Here is a 21,506-nt window from a genome sequence, read left to right as displayed (position 1 = left end):
TCAGAACCAGAGGTCTTTCTTGCATACATTTGCAACTGTATGTGAAGCCACACTGCCATGTCAAGGAGCCTCTATGAAGTGTAGTAGAACTGTGCACACCCAAATTAACACAAAGCAATGGATAAAGTGATTCAGAAACCAGCTTCAATGGATCTGACAGCACAACATGACCAGGAGATAATTACAAATTGGTTATGGGGGATACTGCAAAAGCACTTTGCACTAACATTGCACACTGAACTACAGTCATGGTTCAGTAACACAGAGTGCAGTAACCTAAAAAATTATCTTTCCTTCATAAGATTTCATTTAAGTGAAACTGAATTGGCTGTTAAGGAGTGCTCAGCTTTCCACGCCATTTTACTTTCTGCAATGCAATATTAAAAAGCCTTTATCATGTGCACAAGTGGAGAGACATTGGATTTAATGTCAAGAGTCAACTGAAAGACTGTGTTCTTTGTGTATAGTATTACAGATAAAATACAAATTACATTACTTTGTCCTCTGCAGACTGAACTGCTTGGAAGTGATGGTTTTCAAGTGACAAAACTATAGTAACAGATGAAAAAGGGAGGAACTTACAGGAAGGCAAACAAGTCATTTGTAGAATGGACCGCCGGTGGGGTTAACACAGATGAAAAATGATTTGTTTTTAGAATTGACTGCTGGAGTCAAAGGGCACGACTGTTGGGATTTAGGGGAATGCCAAAGATGTGTGTGTTAGGGAAGCATGACAGATAATTGTGGAAGGAAGGAGAATGTGAAAATGAGAGCATACCACAATGTTACAAACTGTGAGGAGTGTTAATGTTGTTTTCTTTTTTTTTTAAATAGTGCAAAGAGTAGTGGAGTGCAGTATTCAATTAACAACCAATTTGAAATCAGATTTCAGTAGTTTGCTAGGTACAAATCTGAGAAACCTCTTTTAGGTTGGTTGCCTTGATGTGAAACACTGCTGTCTGCAGGGTATTGTCATATTAGATTGCTATACATAGGGGACAGGACAATGATATTATGTAAAGTAGTTTATTACATTACATATTACGTTTATTAAATTTATAAATTGACCTTTTTAATTCCTAGGACTGTCTTAGAAAATGAAATACATATATATTATGGTTGCTCTTTATGTTTATAATAATGTCAAGATGTCCAGGGTACTTACTCCTTACTTTACAAAAAATATGGCAATCTCAAAATGATCATCACTGTACTGACACTGTACATCAAGAATATAATATAAATAGTTTGCTATAATTCAGGAAATAAAAATAATTTATGGTGTGTACTGAGGTTTTACAGTAGAATATATTCATAGTCTTGCCTCTTATATTCCTTTATCCTGTTAGAACCCACTTTAAATCAACATATCACAGAGGCTAGTTATATATCTCTAAAATATCCAGGTATTAAACAGAAACATAATATTAGAAGTGACATCCGTTCCATCCTTCCCTATTTCTTCTGCATACTAGAACAGGAGCCAGCTCTCCTTCGCCCCGCTCATACTGCCTGTAAAAACAAACTGTTTTACAAGGTTTTTAAATATTTTACTGGCTCATTTTCAGCCTCCATATCATAGCTGGATTCTTTTATACAAGGTTATGAGCTGCTTTACTGGCCCCTGTGAGCACACTGTGGCCAGTAAAGAAACAATATAAATGTTATATAAGATTTATATCCCTGCCACGGTGCTAAAGCTGCCAGATTGTAAGGGGGGAGGGGGAGTCAGAGGTATGGGTAGCAGGACCTCCTCCTCACTAACCTAAAACAATACAGCTATACAATTATACTGTGAGAGGCTGGCCCGAATTAGGAATATGGGATTGTGGTCGTGTGTACTGAAACATATTCACTTTTTTTTATCGATAAAATAAAAAAGTAGAAGGAAGTCATCTCGTGGAAACGTCTACATTTTCTGTGAGATATTTGGATTGTTTACAAATAAAGAACAATGCAGTGAAGCAGTACTGTGGCAAGTGGTTTGCAATGATTTTAGATTATTTAGATTCCACAAGAACCACTATATGATGAATGGACTCTTGGTAGTTGAATGGGTTTCCGTCCACAATCCAAAAACACATTAAGAGGCCAAATGGCTTCTGGTTCAATTGGCCCTGTGTATTTGTGTACTTATGACAGAAATGTAAAAGCTCTACTGGGACAAAGGCTGATATGAATAAGGAACAAGTTCTCTGTAAAGCATTCTGTAATCTGTCAGCACTACAGTATATAAATATATGAAATAATGATTAACAGTGTGTGCTTACTCAGCTTTCAGCAGTACAGGGTATTCGGACTTGGGCACTCGAAATGGCATCAGTCCAATAATATCAATTTATTCCCAAAAAGGCATAAAAACAGTCAATAACAAAGGTCTTTAGAAGTTTGTCATTGACTGTTTTTATGCCATTTTGGGAATAAATTGAGGTTATCGGACTGATCCTGTTTTGAGTGCCTTTTTTTAATTAACTTTTAGATTTAAGTTGTACCTGGCACTGAGGTTCCATTGGCGGGAGTAGATATGTGAGAGTTGAGTCATTCCATTTCTGTCTATTATCTAGTCAGACTTGGGGTTTTCATACACCTAAAATATGTACTCAAACTTGTAGAAACCAGTTGGCTCAATACAAACTAGTACTGAATCAATCTGCAGGCTACAGCTTTGGTCCATGTGTACATTCTCCTAAATACCTCTCCTTTCACTGATATACTTCTTAAAGCAGCGCAGTTGATAAATAGAACTATGCAATAAATGGCTCTTTGAATAGAAGACTCAGAATACTCACTTCTGCTGCTGCCAGCACCACCAATCTATTCACTAGTATAGAGAAACCTCAGGCTGAAGATCTTGAAGACTTCTAGGAGTATCAGATTGCTGGCTACCCACTTCACTTTGTGGTTTGATCCACCAGTCCCCATGTCACTACTGTGCCCTATGGTGACATAGTGGCTGGTAGGAGGAATCACTGGATATAACGGGGTACCAGGGAATCAACATTCCCAAAAGTGTTGGATTCTGCAGGATCTTTAGCCAGAGGTTTAACTTGGATTGGTGATGCAGATAACAGGAGACTATTCAATATCTTCTTTTCAGAGAACCAGTTTTATTATAGCAACAAAATAAACTTGTATCAGTAAAATGATTGCTGGATAGCAGGCACAGTAAAGAGCATCTCAATAGTTTTTCACAAGCCTGCTGGAGCCCTGCAGTATTACTTTATAGGTTCTCACCATGGCCTAAGAACCTCTTGTGACCCCCATTGGACAGTGCTGGGTCAAGAACAAAGTGCTGTAAGAAGGTAGAAGGGAAGTTACAAGATCCCCTTTACCTAGAACTACATGATTTTTCTTGGGTCCTAACAGTTAGGGGGGGCAGTGAATTAACTATGGAAGGTTAATAAAAACCTACTTTCCATACCTGGTATATTTTGTTGTGATACATATTACGCTGGTTTTCAGTGAAGGGATGTCCGGCTGGCCACACCCCGGTAGTATATAGTCATTTGTTATAGACTGCATAATAAGCTGGATAATTCCCGGCCTCAGCCAAAAAAGAAGGAAGGGATTTTTAGGGCCAACATTAACAGACGCACTTTAAAAAAAATTATTCCATCTTTAGTAAATATTTTATCCATAAAAACATCAATACTTTTCAATAAAATCAATATATGAACTGTAAGCATTTTGCCACATGCTGGTCCATACATATATATGACTTCAAATTACAGTAAATAAACCATAAATGGTCAAGATGACATACGACCCTATTGAGGGTATACAAGTCCGGGTTCCGTCCCTTGGGAGCGGCCGCGTCGCAGGGGGGCGGAACCGGCGGGAAGTTTGAAAGTTAAAAAAAAACAGAAAAAAAGACAGAGAAAATAAAGGAAACATTTTTTAAAAATCATACCGCCAGGGAGGTATAAAAACGAGCGTCGAACGCGTGTTTCACTGAACGAAACAACGCGCTAAAAAACATGCAAAAAACGTGCCTATGGTACGCCCAGGTGTGAACCTAGCCATGGAGTTGGCTGCACACTTCACAAACTTCCTTAATCTATATGGTCATGTTTGTATTCTGGACTACCTTTTGAACTATAATCTAACTGCCAGATTGGTCCTTTTATATTGCTGGGTGCATTTTAGTGTTTCAGTTTGTGCTGGTTTTGCTATTTTCACAATATTTTTTTTCTTTTAGAGCAGCAGCAGAGAGTGTAAGTAGCATTGCTACAACTTAAATACTAACGATGACTTTTTATAAACATGTTTTTCCTTTCTGTCATACATTGAACAAGCATAATTTTGCTAGTAAAATAATACAGGTTCTGTTCTTTTCCATTTTTCCCAGTTTTCTCTCCCAGTTGTGCTCATTATATTGTCGTTTTTGATGTATAGAATGATTTTTGGTTTGCATTCAAAAAATAATACTCTCTGTCATGATCTGCAAACAGGTGTGCACAAACTTACCCAGGGAGACTCTTCCAAAACAAAGAATAGAACAATGCGAGTTACATTATTTATATCTGTATTGTCTGCTCGAATAAAAAGTGCTTTATCTTGGCAGAAAAATGCTTGCTTTCGAAGGGACAGTCCACAGTTTCTATTTTTTCAACAGTAAAACGCATGCATTTTACTGCATGAAAATGCACTTTGTCTTTGGCTAGTTTCCCCCCGATGAGCTACAGATAAGTGTGTACTTAAAGAGGACCTGAACACTGGAAGCTGTGCCCAAAAAATGGCAGGCAGAGTGCAAAGGACTAGTCATCAATGTTGCCTGTGGTCTGCCCGCAGCTGACCTTTTCCCACATTACAGACTTATCATGTCTCTGTGTGGAGGTGGCCATCTTGGTAGAGGCAGGACTTTGCTCACATAAGTCAGAGTTGCTTCCTTGATGAATGGTTATCTCTTGCAGCCTTTCTCAACCAGGTTGCCATAGCACCCTGGTGTGCCTTCTGGCTTCCTCAGGGGTGTCTGGACATTTTCACACAGCATCATGCCTTTTCATGGTGATGTCAGGCTGTCCACCAACACCATGGAAACAAATTACACTAATCCAGGGAGGATGGGATCCATTCAGAAAAGGATGGAAGTTCACCTCCGTCCAGTCCTACTCTGCATCTCACTCTCTGCGATACTGCTGCAGCTGTGGCTCCTGATGCGATGGTAGAACTCTGATGTGAAGGGGGTTTGAGAAATCTGATGTGAAAGGGGGGGACTTGGATGTGAAAGAGGGGCTCTAGTGTAAGTGGAGGTGACTTATGTGAATGGAAGGGGCTTCTATGTGTAGGGATCTGCAGATGTGAAAGAGGGAATTCTGATGTAAAAGGGGGGAACCCCACTTTATTTGAGTTTTTTGTGTGGCTCTAACCTTAAAATCCACACTAGGCCCCTATCTCAGATTTTTAACATTTACGCTTTTTACCTTTTACACTGAGGTGGCGTGAGATTTTGCATACTTTTAAAAGGTGGTGCGAATGAAAAAAAGGTTGAGAAACACTAATTTAATGACTAATAGGAGAATATTTAAGCAGCAGCAAAAGTGTTGGAGAATGCATAGATCCACAGTATGAATGAAGTATAATCAGGGAGATCCTTGCACTTCCGATTTCTCTCCAGCGCGGAGAACAGTGAGCTGTATAGTAGTGACATCATCAGATTTAAAATCTAATGTGATTGGCAATCGCAGGCAGCAGTGTCTTAGAGGAATTTATAATGCATATATACAGTTATGGGACTGAATGCACAGGTAACTCTAAGTAGCAATAACAAAAATTAAATTTTTTGTAATATACTATATATTCTAACCTGACGTTTTTTGGTTTGGTTTGTGTTATATACTGTATATTTTTTCTTTTGTTTTTAATCTGGGAGGATACCCTAAGCTTTCAGTTATATATCCCCAATTAAAAGGCACAGGAAATGCTCTGCTATATTTTAAGCAGAATTCAAGACAAAAGGTAAATTTTTCAGGGCACTGTTAGGCACAGTTCCCTATAACATAGCAAATCGTCTTTCTGAGTTCAGGTTTATTTTAATATGAGGGCAATGCTGCATTTTAAAGTGGAGCCAAAGACCAAACAGATTAAAAAGGGTGTAAAAAATTAGAAGAAAAAAGTGGAGAATAACTCGAACCGCACATCCTGGGGGTGTCGGTGATGTCATCCTGCCTCATTGCTGCCTCCTGGATGCTCTTGATTCTGTGAGAATGTGCCCCTGCACTGTTTTAATCAGATCCATTGAAATAATAGTAATGAATGGAAAATTCTTATTCTGAATGTTTATCCTTCACTTTGCATCATAAATGAACAAAACCATGCACATGTGCAGCTTTTCTTAAGAAAACATAAAAAAAGCTCAATTTTCCTCAGAGATCCTGTCCATGCACAATATGCATACTGGCTAGCAGCCCTGGAGCAAGTAGACTGTCAAGTTTAACCTGGAAGGGGCCCCCCAAATAAGCTGTTGATCATTGGTCCCACAGATAGAAAACAAGGTGTTAATGGATTATCTCTCCTAGCTTCTTTTCTCTATCAATGTGAGAAGGTATACCTGTATGTCAACAAGGGATGCTCTCATTAGGCATCTCCATACATTGTAATGCCATGAAAAAGGTACAAACCTTTCAGATAGTCAGATTGACCATTCATCCAATTACAATACAGCTACTCCCCACTTAACCACCTACCTGTTTAAGGACTGCTTGAACTTACAACCAGCTCAACAGCCAGTTGGTATTGTACACTGTACGAAAATTTTGTTCAAGCTCTCATTCCCGCAGTTGATCAGCCAGTATTCACTACTGTACTGTACATTGGTATCTGCAGTATGGAAACCTAAGTCATGTACTGTTTATTAAAGCTGATTTCCTCTATTCCTCACTTAGTGACCAATTCCCTAAACGACCTAGTCGTAGGAACGAAACTCTCTCGTTAAGTGACGAGTGTCTGTACTCTGTTCTGGTCTTTGCATTCATGTAGACAGCTACATAGATTTAAGGATGTTCAAAACCATCAATATCATCAAAGTTGAGTTCATGTACATAAGTAGACCTCATTAAATCTGATTAAACATCAATGCATAATCACAAAATGATAATCCAATTTACCCAAACTGAACATTGTTCCTGTCACTAGTTTTTTTTATAGCCAGCTTTTGCTACTGCCAAGTTATGATGGCTGAAATATGGCTCCAAGTGTCATAGCATCTATGAAACATTCGGTATTGTGTAACAAGCCAGCTGACCTAGACAGCCAGGGCACAGATTTGCCCACATTAGCCCCTAATTAAGGACATGTTCAACTAGATATAACACTGTTTGAATACAATGAGCTCTGCTGATTTGGGTGGCATAGTGGATCACCCCCAGGCTGATCTGTCCTGTCACAGTTCCCACAGGAGCTATTTTCAGCTCTTTCTCCCTAAACGAGCAGGAGTTGCTGGAAAGCAGCAGCAGTCATGTGGGAATCTGGCCTACTTTTCCAATGAAGGGAAGCAGCTTCAGCTGGGGCTGTGCCAGCCGGTAGTGGCATTAACTATGTCATGGTCCACTATGCAGCTGCTCTGTCCGTTCTTTGATGTCCTTTACATAACATTTCTTAAGGAGGGTTTCTGAGAAGTTCCAGCTAAACCACACAAGAAGTGCTTGTATAGGTTGTCATAACAATTACCATAACTGATTAACTGTTGACGTTGGTGAGTCCCTCAGTGGCACATTGTTGAAGGTTCAATGGCTTTGATTTATAAAAAAAACGGGGAAAGAACAAATGTATCAAGCGATGCATTTCCAGCTGTCACACATCTGGGGGCTTGTTGTTGGGAAGTACTCATCGTGACTTTCTGAGACCTGTAGTTCTCTATGGCTGGAGGACATTGCAAACGCTCCTTCAGGTAAACATTTCAAAGATCTTAGCAAACTTGGTGTAGATTCTCAGTGTTTCTGTTCAGAAGAAAATAATGTATGCCTTTATATGTCCTTACTAAAACCGATTCCAACATGCAAAGCCTTTTTCTTTTTCACTAAAACCACCTGATCAATCTGTGTGTTGTAATGAGAAAAGCTGCTGCGGTTGCATTGCTTTAGGCATGTTTGAGTAGAAAGTATCTCAATAGAAACAAAACTCTTTTTGCAGGAAATATTTTTCATCCTAGCAGTAGTAGAGTATTGTCCTGTGTTAGCCATCGATTAATTCAGAAAGTTTAACACTTAAAGCAGAATTCCAGGGAAAAGAATTAGTAACTCTTGCAGCGGGGCTACCTCTCACACTGCAAGGGTTAACTGCTCCTTTTGGTCTAAGGAGGAAAATAACAAAGCTATACTCACCTGATCCTCGGTGCCAACCGGCTTTGATAGCATTCCTTTCAGCCTGTCTCGTCCTCAGCTATAGCGATGGTATGTCTTATACACTGTGTATAGAACACGATGAGGTCCTTAGACTGCTGTGGTGGAGGGGGAGAGAAGTTCCAGGGCCTAGTCTAAGAGCAAGCCGGCTCCAATGTTCAGGTGAGTATAACTTTTTTTTCCACCATGTGACTGTCAATTTCAAATCTTATTGGACTCTGCAGGAAATAACTGTCACTTTTTTTTAAATAGGGATCCTTAAACTGATATGTTTGCTTTGTGAATTGAGCCAAATGAATGTTTAAAATACATTTAAAAGAAAATTGACCATAATTAGTAAACAAAATAGTTGTTTGGTGGTAGAACTTTTTCCTGAATTTTCAGATCTCCTGCTTTAGGTTGAAACTTCCGATGTTCAGATGGATCGAAAACCTCGCACTACTAAAGTTACATGGAAATGATATACAGATTATTCTCATATAGGTTTGTGTACTCTTTGGGGTTAATTCACTAAATTAATAGAGCGGTTCACTTTTGCAAAATAAATGTTAGTGAAAAAAAGGTAAACCTGTGTTCAATTTGAATATCCATTCACGTGTGAGGGAAAATAAAAGTGATTGATTAATTGTAGTAAACATAGCTTAAAGGAGAACTATGGGGTCAGTGTTTTTCCCCATAGTTCTCCTTAGGGTAACGGGAGGACACAAACTAGCGTCCTCCCGTTACCCTAAGCTCAGTATCCTGCGAGCTACAGCTCGCGGTATACTGAGACGCTGCAGCCGGAGCGGATCCCGACGTAGATGACGGGATCCGCCCAGCTGCGTGAGTGACAGCTGGCTCTGCCTATCTAGAGGCAGAGCCAGCTGTACCCGCCCCCTCCCCGTCCGTTCCGCCAGTCAGCGCTGGCAGATCGGAGCGGGGAGAGGGGAATCCAGCCCCTCCCCCTGTCACGGCAGAGAGCCGTGACAGGATCGAGAGGTGAGCGAACCTGGTATGTGTTCGCTCACCTCCCGATCTACTGAGCTGACCTGTGACAGTCTCATTGTCACAGGTCGGTTAGAACTATGAGGTGAGTGGAAATCACTCATCTCATAGTTCTCCTTTAATCTTATTTACTAAGCTCAATGAACATTGAGTTTGCTAAGTGAACAGCCGGTATTCCTTTGGAAAAGCAACACCATTGTAACAATATTCTGAGCCTGATTAGTACCAGTAAACCAGTCAATGTCTTGTGGAAAAGAGTGATCCTGGTCTAGGGGTGCAAACGTTTGTGTGCATACAAGCTCCAGTGCTAAAAAAATACCACGCGTGGTTGTGATAACTACATTCATTAGAAAAAGTAAGTACACCACATGGAAATTGTTGACTTTTCTGTTCAATATTTTTTAATTTTATGGCTAAATATTTACATAGAAACATTAATTTTATCAGATGTAACAAAATTGGTTTGACAGTTTATCACATAAATACCGAAACATAACATGGGTACACATTCAGCGGAAGGTTACCAAAACATTAATAGAGAAGGAAAAAAGTTTCAGTATAAACAGTAACATATTGGTACATCTCAGCCGACAGTGCTCAGTCCATATGGTTGGGTAGCGTAAACTGACCCAGGACCCGGTATGGTGGGACTACAGTTCCTCGAATTAGGATCAGGTCATGTTGAAATATCCATTTCCAGTTCATCTTCTGGTTGTGGACAGATGGCCTCTTATACTCACTGGAACTGGAAATATCTATTTCTAGTTCATCTTCTGATTGTGGACAGATGGCCTCTTATACTCATCAAGCACACTTTCATATGATGTATAATTCATAGTTGATTCAATAACTGCAGGCTGCCCAGGAGCTGAAGCAGCACAACAACCAAACCATAACATTTCCCCCACCATGCTTCAAAGTTGATATGAGGTTTATCTACGCAAATGCTGTCTTCGGTTTGCACTGTGTCCAGTGCTCTCTGTGGCCATACAACTCTGGATTCACTAGTCCATATCTTATTTTTCACAAATTGCACAATGCACAAATTGGCAGTCACCTAATATCTATGCCACTTGTATATTATTTTTCTTTAAAAATGTGGCGATCCTATAAAATTTCTCTCCAGACTTATAGGCATCCACAACCTTCTTTCTGAGGGCTGTAGAGAGTCCTTTTGATCTTGGTATGACAACACCACACGCTTCGATAGCAAAGAGAACACCAGACCCTGGCTGCCTGAGGTTTTAATTAGACTGGTTCCATCTGCATACGCTCTAAGCAGGTTGTAATCATTGGTACCTAATTCTAATTTCATTGATCTGATGTGGTGGTAGGAGTGTACTTACTTTTTACATGTGACAAATCTGCATTTATGTTCATTTAGATTCCAAAGATGAATGCAATAAGTCTATTTTAAAATGCATTCAAGTACCCAAAAATGTATCTTATTTGTGTATCACTCGGCTGTAGATCCTCAAATCATCTCTGAATTGGTGCTGACACTGCTCCAAGCTCACTCTCGTGATGGACTACAATCTCAATACAAATTAGTAAACTAAAAATTGTAGTCCTTCAGGGGAGCGAATTTGGAGCGGTGGCTACTTTACAATATACATAGGGACCATGGGGAACAAAAGTAGCCCCCTCCCCCCTCCACGAGGTCCCCAGCAGGCACCGGACCTTCCAGAAGGAAGGACAGAGTCAGCGCCAATTCAGAGATAATTTGAAGATCTACAGCTGAGTGATACAAAAATAAACAATTTTTAAAGGAGAACTATGAGTGTTTTTCACTCAACCTCGTAGTTCGAGCCGACGTGTGACAATGAAACTGTCACACGTCAGCTCAATAGATTTGGAAGTGAGCGAACACATACCACCGCTCGTTCACTTCTCGATCGTGTCACTGCAGAGAGCCATGACTGTCCGTGACTGCAGGGAATCCCCCCCTCCCCGCTCCGATCCTCCAGTGCTGACTGGCGGAACGGCCAGGGGAGGGGGGCGGGCACAGCTGGCTCTGCCTGTAGATAGGCAGAGCAAGCTGTCAATCACGCAGCTGGGTGGATCTCGACAGTAATGTCGGGATCCGTCCCGGCTGCGGCAGTCTCAGTATATTGCAAGCTGGAGCTCGCGATATACTGAGCTTTGGGTCATGGGAGGACCCTAGTTTATGTCCTCCCATGACCCCTAGGAGAACTATGGGGAAAAACACTTACCCCATAGTTCTCCTTTAATAGTTAGGCCTGGTTCACACTGAGCGTTCTGATTCAGCATGACAAAAAGCTTCACCCAAAAAATCCAGTTAATTCCTATGGCCCCAGTTCCTACAAGAGTGTTTTGTCACAAAAAGCAAAATGCCTGTCACTGTAAAAAGTACATGAATGTCTTTTTGGCAGATTACAGCTTATAAAAACACACAACTTAATGTACACGCGTTTTAACCTCAAAAACATGCAGCAAAAAACGCGGTTCTACATGGCAAAACACGGTGGCCTGGGGGTGAAATCAGGCCTTAGGGTACTTGAATGCATTTTTAAGATTTAACTCCTGAGTTTAGTGTCACTTTAAGTGTGATTTCTTCAAGTATGTCACATTCTTCTGTGGACATTGTTTGAATGAAGATCTCAGGTTTACCTGTTCGAATATGTTAAAAGAGTCAACAGTGCTGAAAGGGTGTACTTACATTTTCCCATGAATGTACTCATTGTGAGCAACAATTCACATATGCACAAAATAGGCATAAAAGTCACAACCAGGTAATAAACATACCAGAATAATGCTTTCAAGTGTGCAGATCTGGGCCTCCAAGGCCATGCGGCTGTTAGCAGTTATTACATCTGCTATGTCCTTCTACAACACCTGTAACATATATTAATATTGCGGAGTTGCAGTGCACTGATTGACATTTTACAGAAAATGTAGGCTAAGCCTTTCGTCTAAGCGCCAACATACACTGGGGTAAAGTGCTCCTATTTTTTAACGTTTGAAAATGATGATTTTTATTTTAGTTGTTAAAAATTGACTTGTATACCTTGCTAACCTGCTTTCTAATTGGATCTTCCATTCTTGGAAAACATACACTCATACTAATGAGTATTGTATTTTGCAAAGTGCAAGAAGCAAATGCTAGTGCAGGAAATAGTTATAAAACAATGGCAAAAAGAAGAAAACAGGTCACACCAAAGACCAGAGTATGGTTTTAGTGTTGTTTCTGTTCAGTGAGATGAGTGCATGATTTGTTGTGGCACTAGAGAGGTTAACCCCTCCTTTCCTAATATCCACTGGGCAGAGGTTGTGAGTGGCACTGGTTCCTCGGGATTTTCCGCACAAGCTGCATTAATCCTGCTTCAGTGAAATGTAGGTCAAATCCACAGGCTGCTTACCAGTCATGCCGGGAACTCATCAGCTTGGCAGAGTTGTCAAATAAGACCCTGTAACTGGGCAGAGATCAGAGCCTGCCCTCGCTAGGGTATCACTGAGAGACTAAAACTGTCAATTGGCCCCTGTGTCACCATGCAGTACAGTAAAACAGTGCTTAATGCTTCTGGGATTCTAAACACGTCTGTGAAACTGTTGCTGGACTTTATGTGAATATGTTAAAAGAACCTACTAAACTATGGACATTTATATCCATTGCTGTGGGTAAACAGTAACATCAAATATATCATGTAGACCAGAGGTGCTCACAATTTTTTGTGTTAAGATCTACTTTTCAAATGGCGAACTACATGAGATCTACCAACAAAAAAAGACCTCCCTCGCTCTCTCTCTTCTGGCTGTCTGTTCTTGCTTTCTCTCCTGCCTGTCTCTCCTATCTGTCTCTCCTTGTTCATCCTCCTGGCTGTCTTTCCTGGCTGTCTCTCCTGGCTCTCTCTCTCCTGGCTTTCTCTCTTTGCTCTCTTGGCTTTCTCTCCTTGCTCTCTCCCCTGGCTGTCTCTTCTCTCTCTCTCTTTCCTGGCTTTCTCTCCCCACTCTCTCTCCTGGCTCACCTTGCTGTATTTTGCAAACAGTGTAGTGCAACATGCTGGGTAAACTAATATTCTTTGATGTAATAAATAGCACTTCAACCCCCAGTATCCACCAGAAAGGTGTCGGTGAGCTTGGCTCAGCAGACTCAGGCTAATAGGTAATCATGTGTGCACAGCTAGAAAAATATACCAAAATGGAATAAAGGGGCCCCCATTCACACCCTTTGTGATCTACCGGCATCAGCTTTGAGAGCTACTGGTAGATCACAATCTACCTAATGGGCACCCCTGCTGTAGACTGTTCATTCCAAAAGCACTGCAATCTTTCTTTATAACCCTGTGTAAGATATAGAAAATGCCTGTTGATCCTGCCTTGGTTTGCTTCTGTAGGGGGACAACTCTGCTCCAAATCATGGAAGTGTTGTCAATGCTGATAGCCCCACCCACTCTGTACATGCTCACATCCCTCCTTTAAAGGATAGGCATGCCTACACATACGCTGCCCTTTCAGCCCGGCCACCCATTTTGCTCAAGGGACATGTATGTCCAGAAATATTTTTGCTACTTAACCCCTTAGTGACCGATGCCTTGTTTTCGTTTTTTGCACCCATGATATAATCCACATTTTAGGCCTGAAAAGTACTTCAGACCCCCACACATGATATATTTTCTGAAAGCCAAGACCCTGTAGAATAAAATGATGGCAGTTGCAAATTTTTATTTTGCACGATATTAGCGCAAGGTATTATCAAACCCCAAAAATTTAGTGGAAGGTTGGCAGCAGTGGGTAGAAAGAGCAGGGCAAGCTGGCCTCAGGAAGGGTACACACCTTGCACTCACCTTTCACTTGGTTCTCACAATCAGTGACAATCTTCTTGTGCTTTCTAAATCTGGACATGGTTCATGTGCTCAGATTTTCTCTCGGGGATCGGATCACCTGCAGTGCAGCGCAGTCCAGCACACACCCAGCCCTTATGTGTGGTTCCCAAGTAGGCTGCCACGAGGTCCCCAGCAGGCACCAGACCTTATACTTCATTTGAAAAAAAAAGCATCAGTATCTGTTTTTGGTATGGGAGCATGTGTAGGAGAATGAGTACTCGTGCAAATGCTCAGTATTGGCACAGATACCAATAGTGGTATCGGTACTTGAGGAAAAGTATTTGTACTCGTACTCAGTGTTGAAAAAATGGTATTGGTGCATCCCTAATTTTTAGGATTAACTCTTGTGTTTAGTTTCATTTTAAGTAGATGTGGTCCACTGTTGTCAGTTGAGGCTTCAAGAGATCAGCCTCACTGAGATGCAACAAAGAAAAAGTAAATGGTGAAAAGTTTTTTTTTTTTAAAGGCAGTTATGTAAGATACACTGTGATATAGCAAATTAAATATAATTCAGTTAGGTTTTACATCCTACAAGTCTTTTGGAGCCTTAAATGTTCCACTAACAAATTGCATTCTGTAGTGCAACCACATAAAACAGTAAAATATGCTTATTATATTGATACATTTGCATGCTGTGTAAATTGGGTGCGCTCATGTGTGCTGAATAATTATGTACAAGAACAGTTAAAATATTCACCCAAAATGAATATTCATTGGCAATACGTCTGGACCTGTAGTGATTTTCTTTGACATTTAATCTCACAAGAAAATTGCTAAAGAAAATTCCCTTTCAACAACGGCTTTGCATTGACTATCCTGGATACAAGCGAAGTTTTCACATTTTCAAACATCTAGACCAACGTGTGAGGAGAAACAAACAGGAAGCCCAATTTCTCACTTCCGCACAATACCTGAACTGAGAGCTTCTTCCCTGGGGGCATTTTATAGAGGCTAGCACGTTGTCCCCCATCTGCTGTAGTGTGACACTAACGGGAGGTGACACTGAGGAGGGCTGGTTAGGTGTAAATCACTAAGCATTGCAGTGTCTCCTTTGGGTGTGCATGTCAGCGGGTGTCAATGGAGTGAATTTGATGAAAGTCGGTAATGTGAAATTTGTGCAGCGTATACAGATTTGGCGTGCAGCTAATGCTATCATACACTTCAACCAAGTCTGAAGCTGAAGTGGACTTGGCTTCACTGACTATACAAGAAAAAGCATTACAACATTGACTTTTTTGGCCTTTTTTTTTTTTTTTTTTTTTTATATGGGTAAAAAGCATGATACAATAGGCCTCTGTGATGGAGGCAGAAATCATTTGTTTATTGTGTAATTCCAGATGGAGGTTTTAGACCCTCTGATAGATTGTTATTGCTTAGGGGACAGAGTGCAAAAGCACTGGACCCTGAGCTTAGGGCTGTGTGAGAGGAGAAGTCTTGTTTGTCGAATCATCTTGTAAGCTGCTTGTGTAGTGATGGGGGCAACTAGGTGTCCTTCCATTAGTAAATCAAACATTGAGTGATAGGCGTGCCAAAACACAAGTGTACAGAAGGACCTAGAGACTGAAATTTGGTCTTGAACATGCTTTATAAACAGCAATCATAAGCAAGCCAGTACATTTCACCAGAAAGGGGAAGGGGGGAAATCTTCCAATGGGGACACCTGATCTAGTGACAACTGTCTAAAATTGGCCATAGATTGGTAAATTTCTTTTGTTCAGTCTATGGGCTGTACAAAAGAAATCTAACAGATTCCTCAATCCATGCTAATACCCCCCACCAGGCTATTGTGTTCAATACATTTTTGAACAATGACTACAGCTGATTGGCTGACAATTTCTGGCCTGGCTTATTCGCCAAAAGTCGTTGAGCTGGAATGGCCAACCACTGCTAGAATTTGTCCCAATTCGAATCGGCCAAAATTCTAACAGTGTAAGGCCAGCTTTAAAGGGAAGTTTGCCTCACTATTGAAAAAATGTCTCTCACTTCCTGTTGTGTTTTTGGGCAGGAAGTTAAGTACAATCTCCGTAATGGGGAGCAGACATTAAAACTGACAGAGGGTTTTAACCATTCCCTACACTAACACATAAAAGGTTTATTAATAAATGTCTATACCAAAAAAAACACACAGGTTTATTCACAAAAGGGTGAAGAGTTTGGAGAAGGCAGAAGAAGGGAACCATCTAGGACAACATAGCTGAACTGGAAAGTGAGCTGAATTGTTGAATTTTTCCAAATCAGCTGTTTTGGCCTAGATTGTTCACTTCTCCTGCCTTCTCTAAACTCTTCACCCTTCTGTGAATAACCCTGACCGTGTTATCTAGTAAAATACATCTTTAATTATAATGTTTTCATTTTTATATTCTACAATATTTAAGGCTAGTACAGAATATAAACTAAATCATCAAGTAAAGGCATAAAAAGGGTAACGATTATTTAAAAGGAAATTATCAGACTGTACGGAACAGCTCACAAAAGACAAGGATTGATGTATGCACACAAGATAATAATCTTTAGAGAATAGCTTGAGAACAGGAGTCCCAAAATGGTGGCTTGTGTTGAAATAACCTGCAGTGAATGGTTATTGTCAGTATTTCCAACTGGTATCTATGAAAACGTAACCTTTATCAGCAGCAGGAAATAAAAGAAGTTTTTCAGGCCTGTTATCCACTTGTTGTCACTTCACCTATCTCACCTACTGATGAGTACATGAGGCCCATAAGTCACGAGAGACAGTAGACAGACCCTGAAGGAGAAAATGTTGGGGAGAGCAATCCCACAGAAAAGTTGTCAACAAATCCAAAACAACACAGTGAAAATATTCCACTCATCTTCACATCTACTCATTTTAAATGAAAAACGGCTTCAGGTTTTTCCCCCCATAGATAAACCTAACCTGTTTGTACTCTTTATTGATTTACAAGCTTTTGTTAGACAATCAACTTTACAACATTGCCAAACCAAAAATAACAAAGTTCTTATGGATAAGCAGGGTAACGCCAAGAAAACATGATAGCGTGAGACTGGCAGAGATGGCGGATCGTGCTGTGATAGCTTACCACTGTTGAAATGACTGGGAAGTTCTCCTTTTTGTGAATTGTGAACTTTAAAAACTTTGTGATACAAAATGATTCTTCCTTATTTCCTTTATTTTGTTAAACTTTTGAAGTTGTACAATTGTGTCTTCTTTATGTAACTCTTCTCTCCTCCAATAGGCATTTTAGATTTTCACATCTTTCCCCGAGACATGACTCTAGAAGTAGGTGGCGTGGCTAGATTTCAGTGTCAGATCCGTGGAGTGCCGGAACCACAGATTATATGGGAACGAAATGGAGAAATTATAAACACAGAGCACCCAAGGTAAATGGGACAATGTGTTGTAGAAATGCAGGCGACATAGTGGTTTAAGTGCAACTGAAGGCAAAACTTTTTTTTAGTGTGGGCAGGGATTAGAACAGCTGTCAGGTTTGTATTGCTATCCATGTCCCTGTAAGGGAGATTCACCTCCTCTATTTGTCCTGGTGACCATTATCAGTGAAAGTGAAAGAAATCCCAAATTTTGGGTTGTTACCAGAACAGGAATAGATGGGAAATCTTCCAATGGAGACCCTAGTTCTGATGACCCTGATGATCACCAGATGATACTATAAGGGAATTTCCTGTTGTGGCTATAGGGCAGAAAGTGAAAGGCAATCTCCCCAATGGGATATAGATGCCAAAAAAAGCTGACGGGTTATAACTAGGGATGCATCGATACCAATACTGGTATCGTTTTCGGTGCCGATACCGAGTATTTGGGTGAGTACTTGTACTCGCCCAAATGCTCTGATACTTGCCTCCGATATCGGAACTTTCGGTCAGGCATTACCGAGGGAGATCTCCCTCTGACCAGCAGTGCCGAGGGAGCATGGAGCCGGTTTCTTTTCCAACCAGGCAGCTTGGCTTCCTAACCAATTAGGAAGCCAGGCAGCATGTAATGACCTGCCTCTCGGCTTCTTCCTGATTGGTCAGGAAGCCAGGCTGCGTAGGAACAAGTAAAGCCGGCTTCCTAGCCAATCAGGATGCCGGGAGGCAGGTAATGACGTGCCGCCCGGCTTCCTGATTGACTAGGAAGCCGGCTTCACTTGTTGCTAGGCAGCCTGGCCAATCAGGAAGCCGGACGGCACCTCATGACTCACCGCCCGTCTTCCTGTTTGGTCAGGAAGCCAGGCAACCTCAAGAAGTGAAGACAGTGTTCTTTTGCTAAAACACCGGCTTCCCAGGCAATTTAGAAAATGGGCATCCGCGATACAGGGAGTAGGATCAATCCACTGTGAATGGCTACACAAAACCATATCCTATGTTAAACCACAGACAATATCGTGTTTGCCTGTCACATGATATTTACACAGAAATCTGTTTATTTTAAGACAAAGGGTCCCATACATAATTGGTCAGTGTGTGGAGCAGTTACGAGCTACCATATAACTGCATGGATATGGGGCGGAAGTGATGAAAGATGTGGTTATATGAGGGTCGCATTCATACTTGTAGGGGTCTTTGTTGGACTAATGCCATGGTCCCCTGTGTGTAAGTTATGAATTTCCACATCAGTCCAGACTGGCCTGATTTGACCATATCTGCATCTCTGATCTCCATAGGTGGCAACATTTGTGACAGATTGGTGCAGTTTGGTGGCCCAACTGGCATATATATGGTTATCTACCTGTATCTGTACATTTTCTGAGAAAATTCCCCCTTTGCACTGCATGTATTGTATATATTAGGGCTGCTTATGCATATTAAATGATGGATATTATGGGTATTAAATTAAATAAAAATTACATAGCCTTATGTTTTTTAACACACACAGATACACCTTGCTACCCACTGGTGTGCTGCAGATAACTGCCCTTCAAGCTGAAGATGGGGGCATATTTCGCTGTGTGGCCAGAAATGCCGCTGGTATTAAATACAGTCCTGAGGCCATGCTAACTGTGACAGGTTTGAGATCTTAAAAACATATAGTCAAGAAAATGTATTATAACAAACTGGAAGATTTTATATTTGAATATATGACAATAGTGGTATTGACATTATCTGTTGCAGGTCCTCATTACACTGGATATAAGGATCCAATGATTCTAGTTGGTCCTGAGAACCTCACTAAGACTGTTCATCAGACAGCAATTCTTGAGTGCATGGCTACTGGAAACCCTCGGCCTATTGTGTCCTGGAGCCGTCTTGGTAAGTTATGGAATTCTTAATTAAACCATAAGCCATTGGTAAAGTAGTAATGTCTGACTTCTCTATGGTGTGCTATGGGTATTAGCTGTTATGTGTGTAAAATGGTCAGAACATATTTGGGCATATTGGTGGTGTTACTCTCTGCAGTTGTCCCATTCCTCATCATCCCACAAGACTCTATTTAACATACACTGCCTGGCCAAAAAAAAGGTCACACACTCACTAATATTTTGTTGGACCGCATTTGCAATGGCATAGTTTCCGTAAGCTTATGCAATGTCACAACATTTATTTCTGTCCAGAGTTCTATTCATTTTTTACCAAGTTCTTGTAGTGATGATGTTAAAGTCGGACCACTGTGTAAAGTTTTCTCCAGCACATTCCAAAGATTCTGAATGGGCTTAAGGTCAGGATTTTAGCCCGATGAATTTTGAATCATCTTGGAATATGCTCATGCTATCAGAAAAAAATCCATTGATGGAAAAACTAGTCATTCTGTATATACAGGTAGGCAGCTGACCTCATTTTTTGGGGACATAACATTGCTGAACCTAGACTAATTATCCAATGGAAGGCTCTTACCTATTTGCTTAGTTAAGTTCAGGTGGTGACTTTTTTTGGCCAGGCAGTGTTTCAACAATGGTAGGGTGTTCTCTTTACTGAACGTACATTCTGGTAGTTGTAGCAGTTTACATGTTGTAATTTCGCATAGACAAAGTGAATCGTAAATGACGTAATATCATATTCAATAAACCTGAATTTGGGTCCCTTGCAGATGGCCGTCCTATTGGTGTGGAAGGGATCCAGGTATTGGGAACAGGAAATCTAATGATTTCAGACCTCACTATACATCACTCTGGAGTCTATGTGTGTGCTGCCAACAAGCCTGGAACCAGGGTGCGCCGGACAGCACAAGGGAGGCTTGTAGTACAGGGTAAGAACATGTGAAATTAAAGTTGTTTTTTTTCCCAAAATAGTTTATTTAGGCTTAAACAAGGTCACCATGTGACCATAGGAATACAATACAGTACATACATTTATGTTTTGTTTTGTTTAGTGTCTTGCGGTATAGTGGCCAAGTCACGGGTGGCCCACATTTATCAAGCAATATAACACGCAAATAAACATGACATTATGCAGTCCAATTTGGTCTTGTTTAAAGAGATATATACATATAGATATATATTTTAATGTGAGGATTTGAAAGGGATGACCCAATACCGAGAGTTACATCACTCTGTTCGATGTTAAGGGAGTCCCTATATACTGATCTAGTTGTCCCCGAGTTATTAGGGGAACATGGAGGGAGTGCGCCAGTCTTTCGTAAATAGATTTCTTTCCACGTCCCCCTAGCAACTGCGGTCGAGTCCTATTATCCTCCCAGTAATGGACATCAAATCTCACTGATTCTGCATGTTAAGTCAGATTCAAACGAGATAATCGAAAGGATAAAGAAATTGCTCTTTAACATATAGAAAACATAACAAAAAGATTATCTAAATTGCGTTCGTAGCTCGCCAGTCGTTGCAGCGTCCTCTCGCAGATCCCATTCATTAGCCTCTCATTCTCTTCCCCGTGTCCTCTCCACCCCTCCCCATCCAGTCGCCTCCTTGGCCGTAGCGCCAATCCACAGACATATGGTATCATGAGGTAAAAATTTGATCCATGGGATATCTCTCCCTTGTTTCCAGCCCATCTCCCTTGATGACCCGATCATTTATTCTCTGAGGGCCAATCTCCCTAACGATCCTTGCATGAGACACGTAAACAGCCACATCTTGTTACTCGTCTTAAGGGTGGGAGGCGATTCCCAGTAGCTAAATAAGCACAACCAAGGTTCCTGTGGTATTGGCGTCCCCATGATGTTAGTCAGTAGGGCGATAATCTGCGTCCAATAGGCAGATACATCTGTACAATGCCATAGGCAGTGGGTCAGATCAGCACCCAGGAAGTCACATTTTGGGCATGCTCGTAAGTAAGGGGCCGGAGCCTTGATTTTAAGAAAGAAGTCAAAGCCATAGTATGCTTTATGCAGGATGCGAAACTGTGTCTCCCTCCAGAGCTCATTTGTGGTGCAACATCTGACATTCTGATATCCTTGGAGCATTTTCTCATA

General features: G+C 41.0%; 1 protein-coding gene across 1 annotated transcript in view; it reads left to right on the top strand.

The window, feature by feature from the left end:
* Positions 1-21,506, top strand: part of IGDCC3 (immunoglobulin superfamily DCC subclass member 3) — a 107,577-nt gene that overhangs the window by 46,332 nt on the left and 39,739 nt on the right. Inside the window, exons 3-6 of the mRNA XM_018571268.1 lie at positions 17,380-17,524; positions 19,017-19,147; positions 19,253-19,390; positions 20,166-20,324. Of these exons, the coding sequence (XP_018426770.1) occupies positions 17,380-17,524; positions 19,017-19,147; positions 19,253-19,390; positions 20,166-20,324 (573 nt within the window). The remainder of the gene's footprint in view (positions 1-17,379; positions 17,525-19,016; positions 19,148-19,252; positions 19,391-20,165; positions 20,325-21,506) is intronic.

The sequence above is a fragment of the Nanorana parkeri genome, unplaced genomic scaffold (genome assembly GCF_000935625.1).
Source record: "Nanorana parkeri isolate BGI_ZX_2015 unplaced genomic scaffold, ASM93562v1 scaffold1720, whole genome shotgun sequence".
Taxonomy (NCBI): Eukaryota; Metazoa; Chordata; class Amphibia; order Anura; family Dicroglossidae; genus Nanorana; species Nanorana parkeri.
This window is presented reverse-complemented; position numbering and strand designations above follow the sequence as displayed.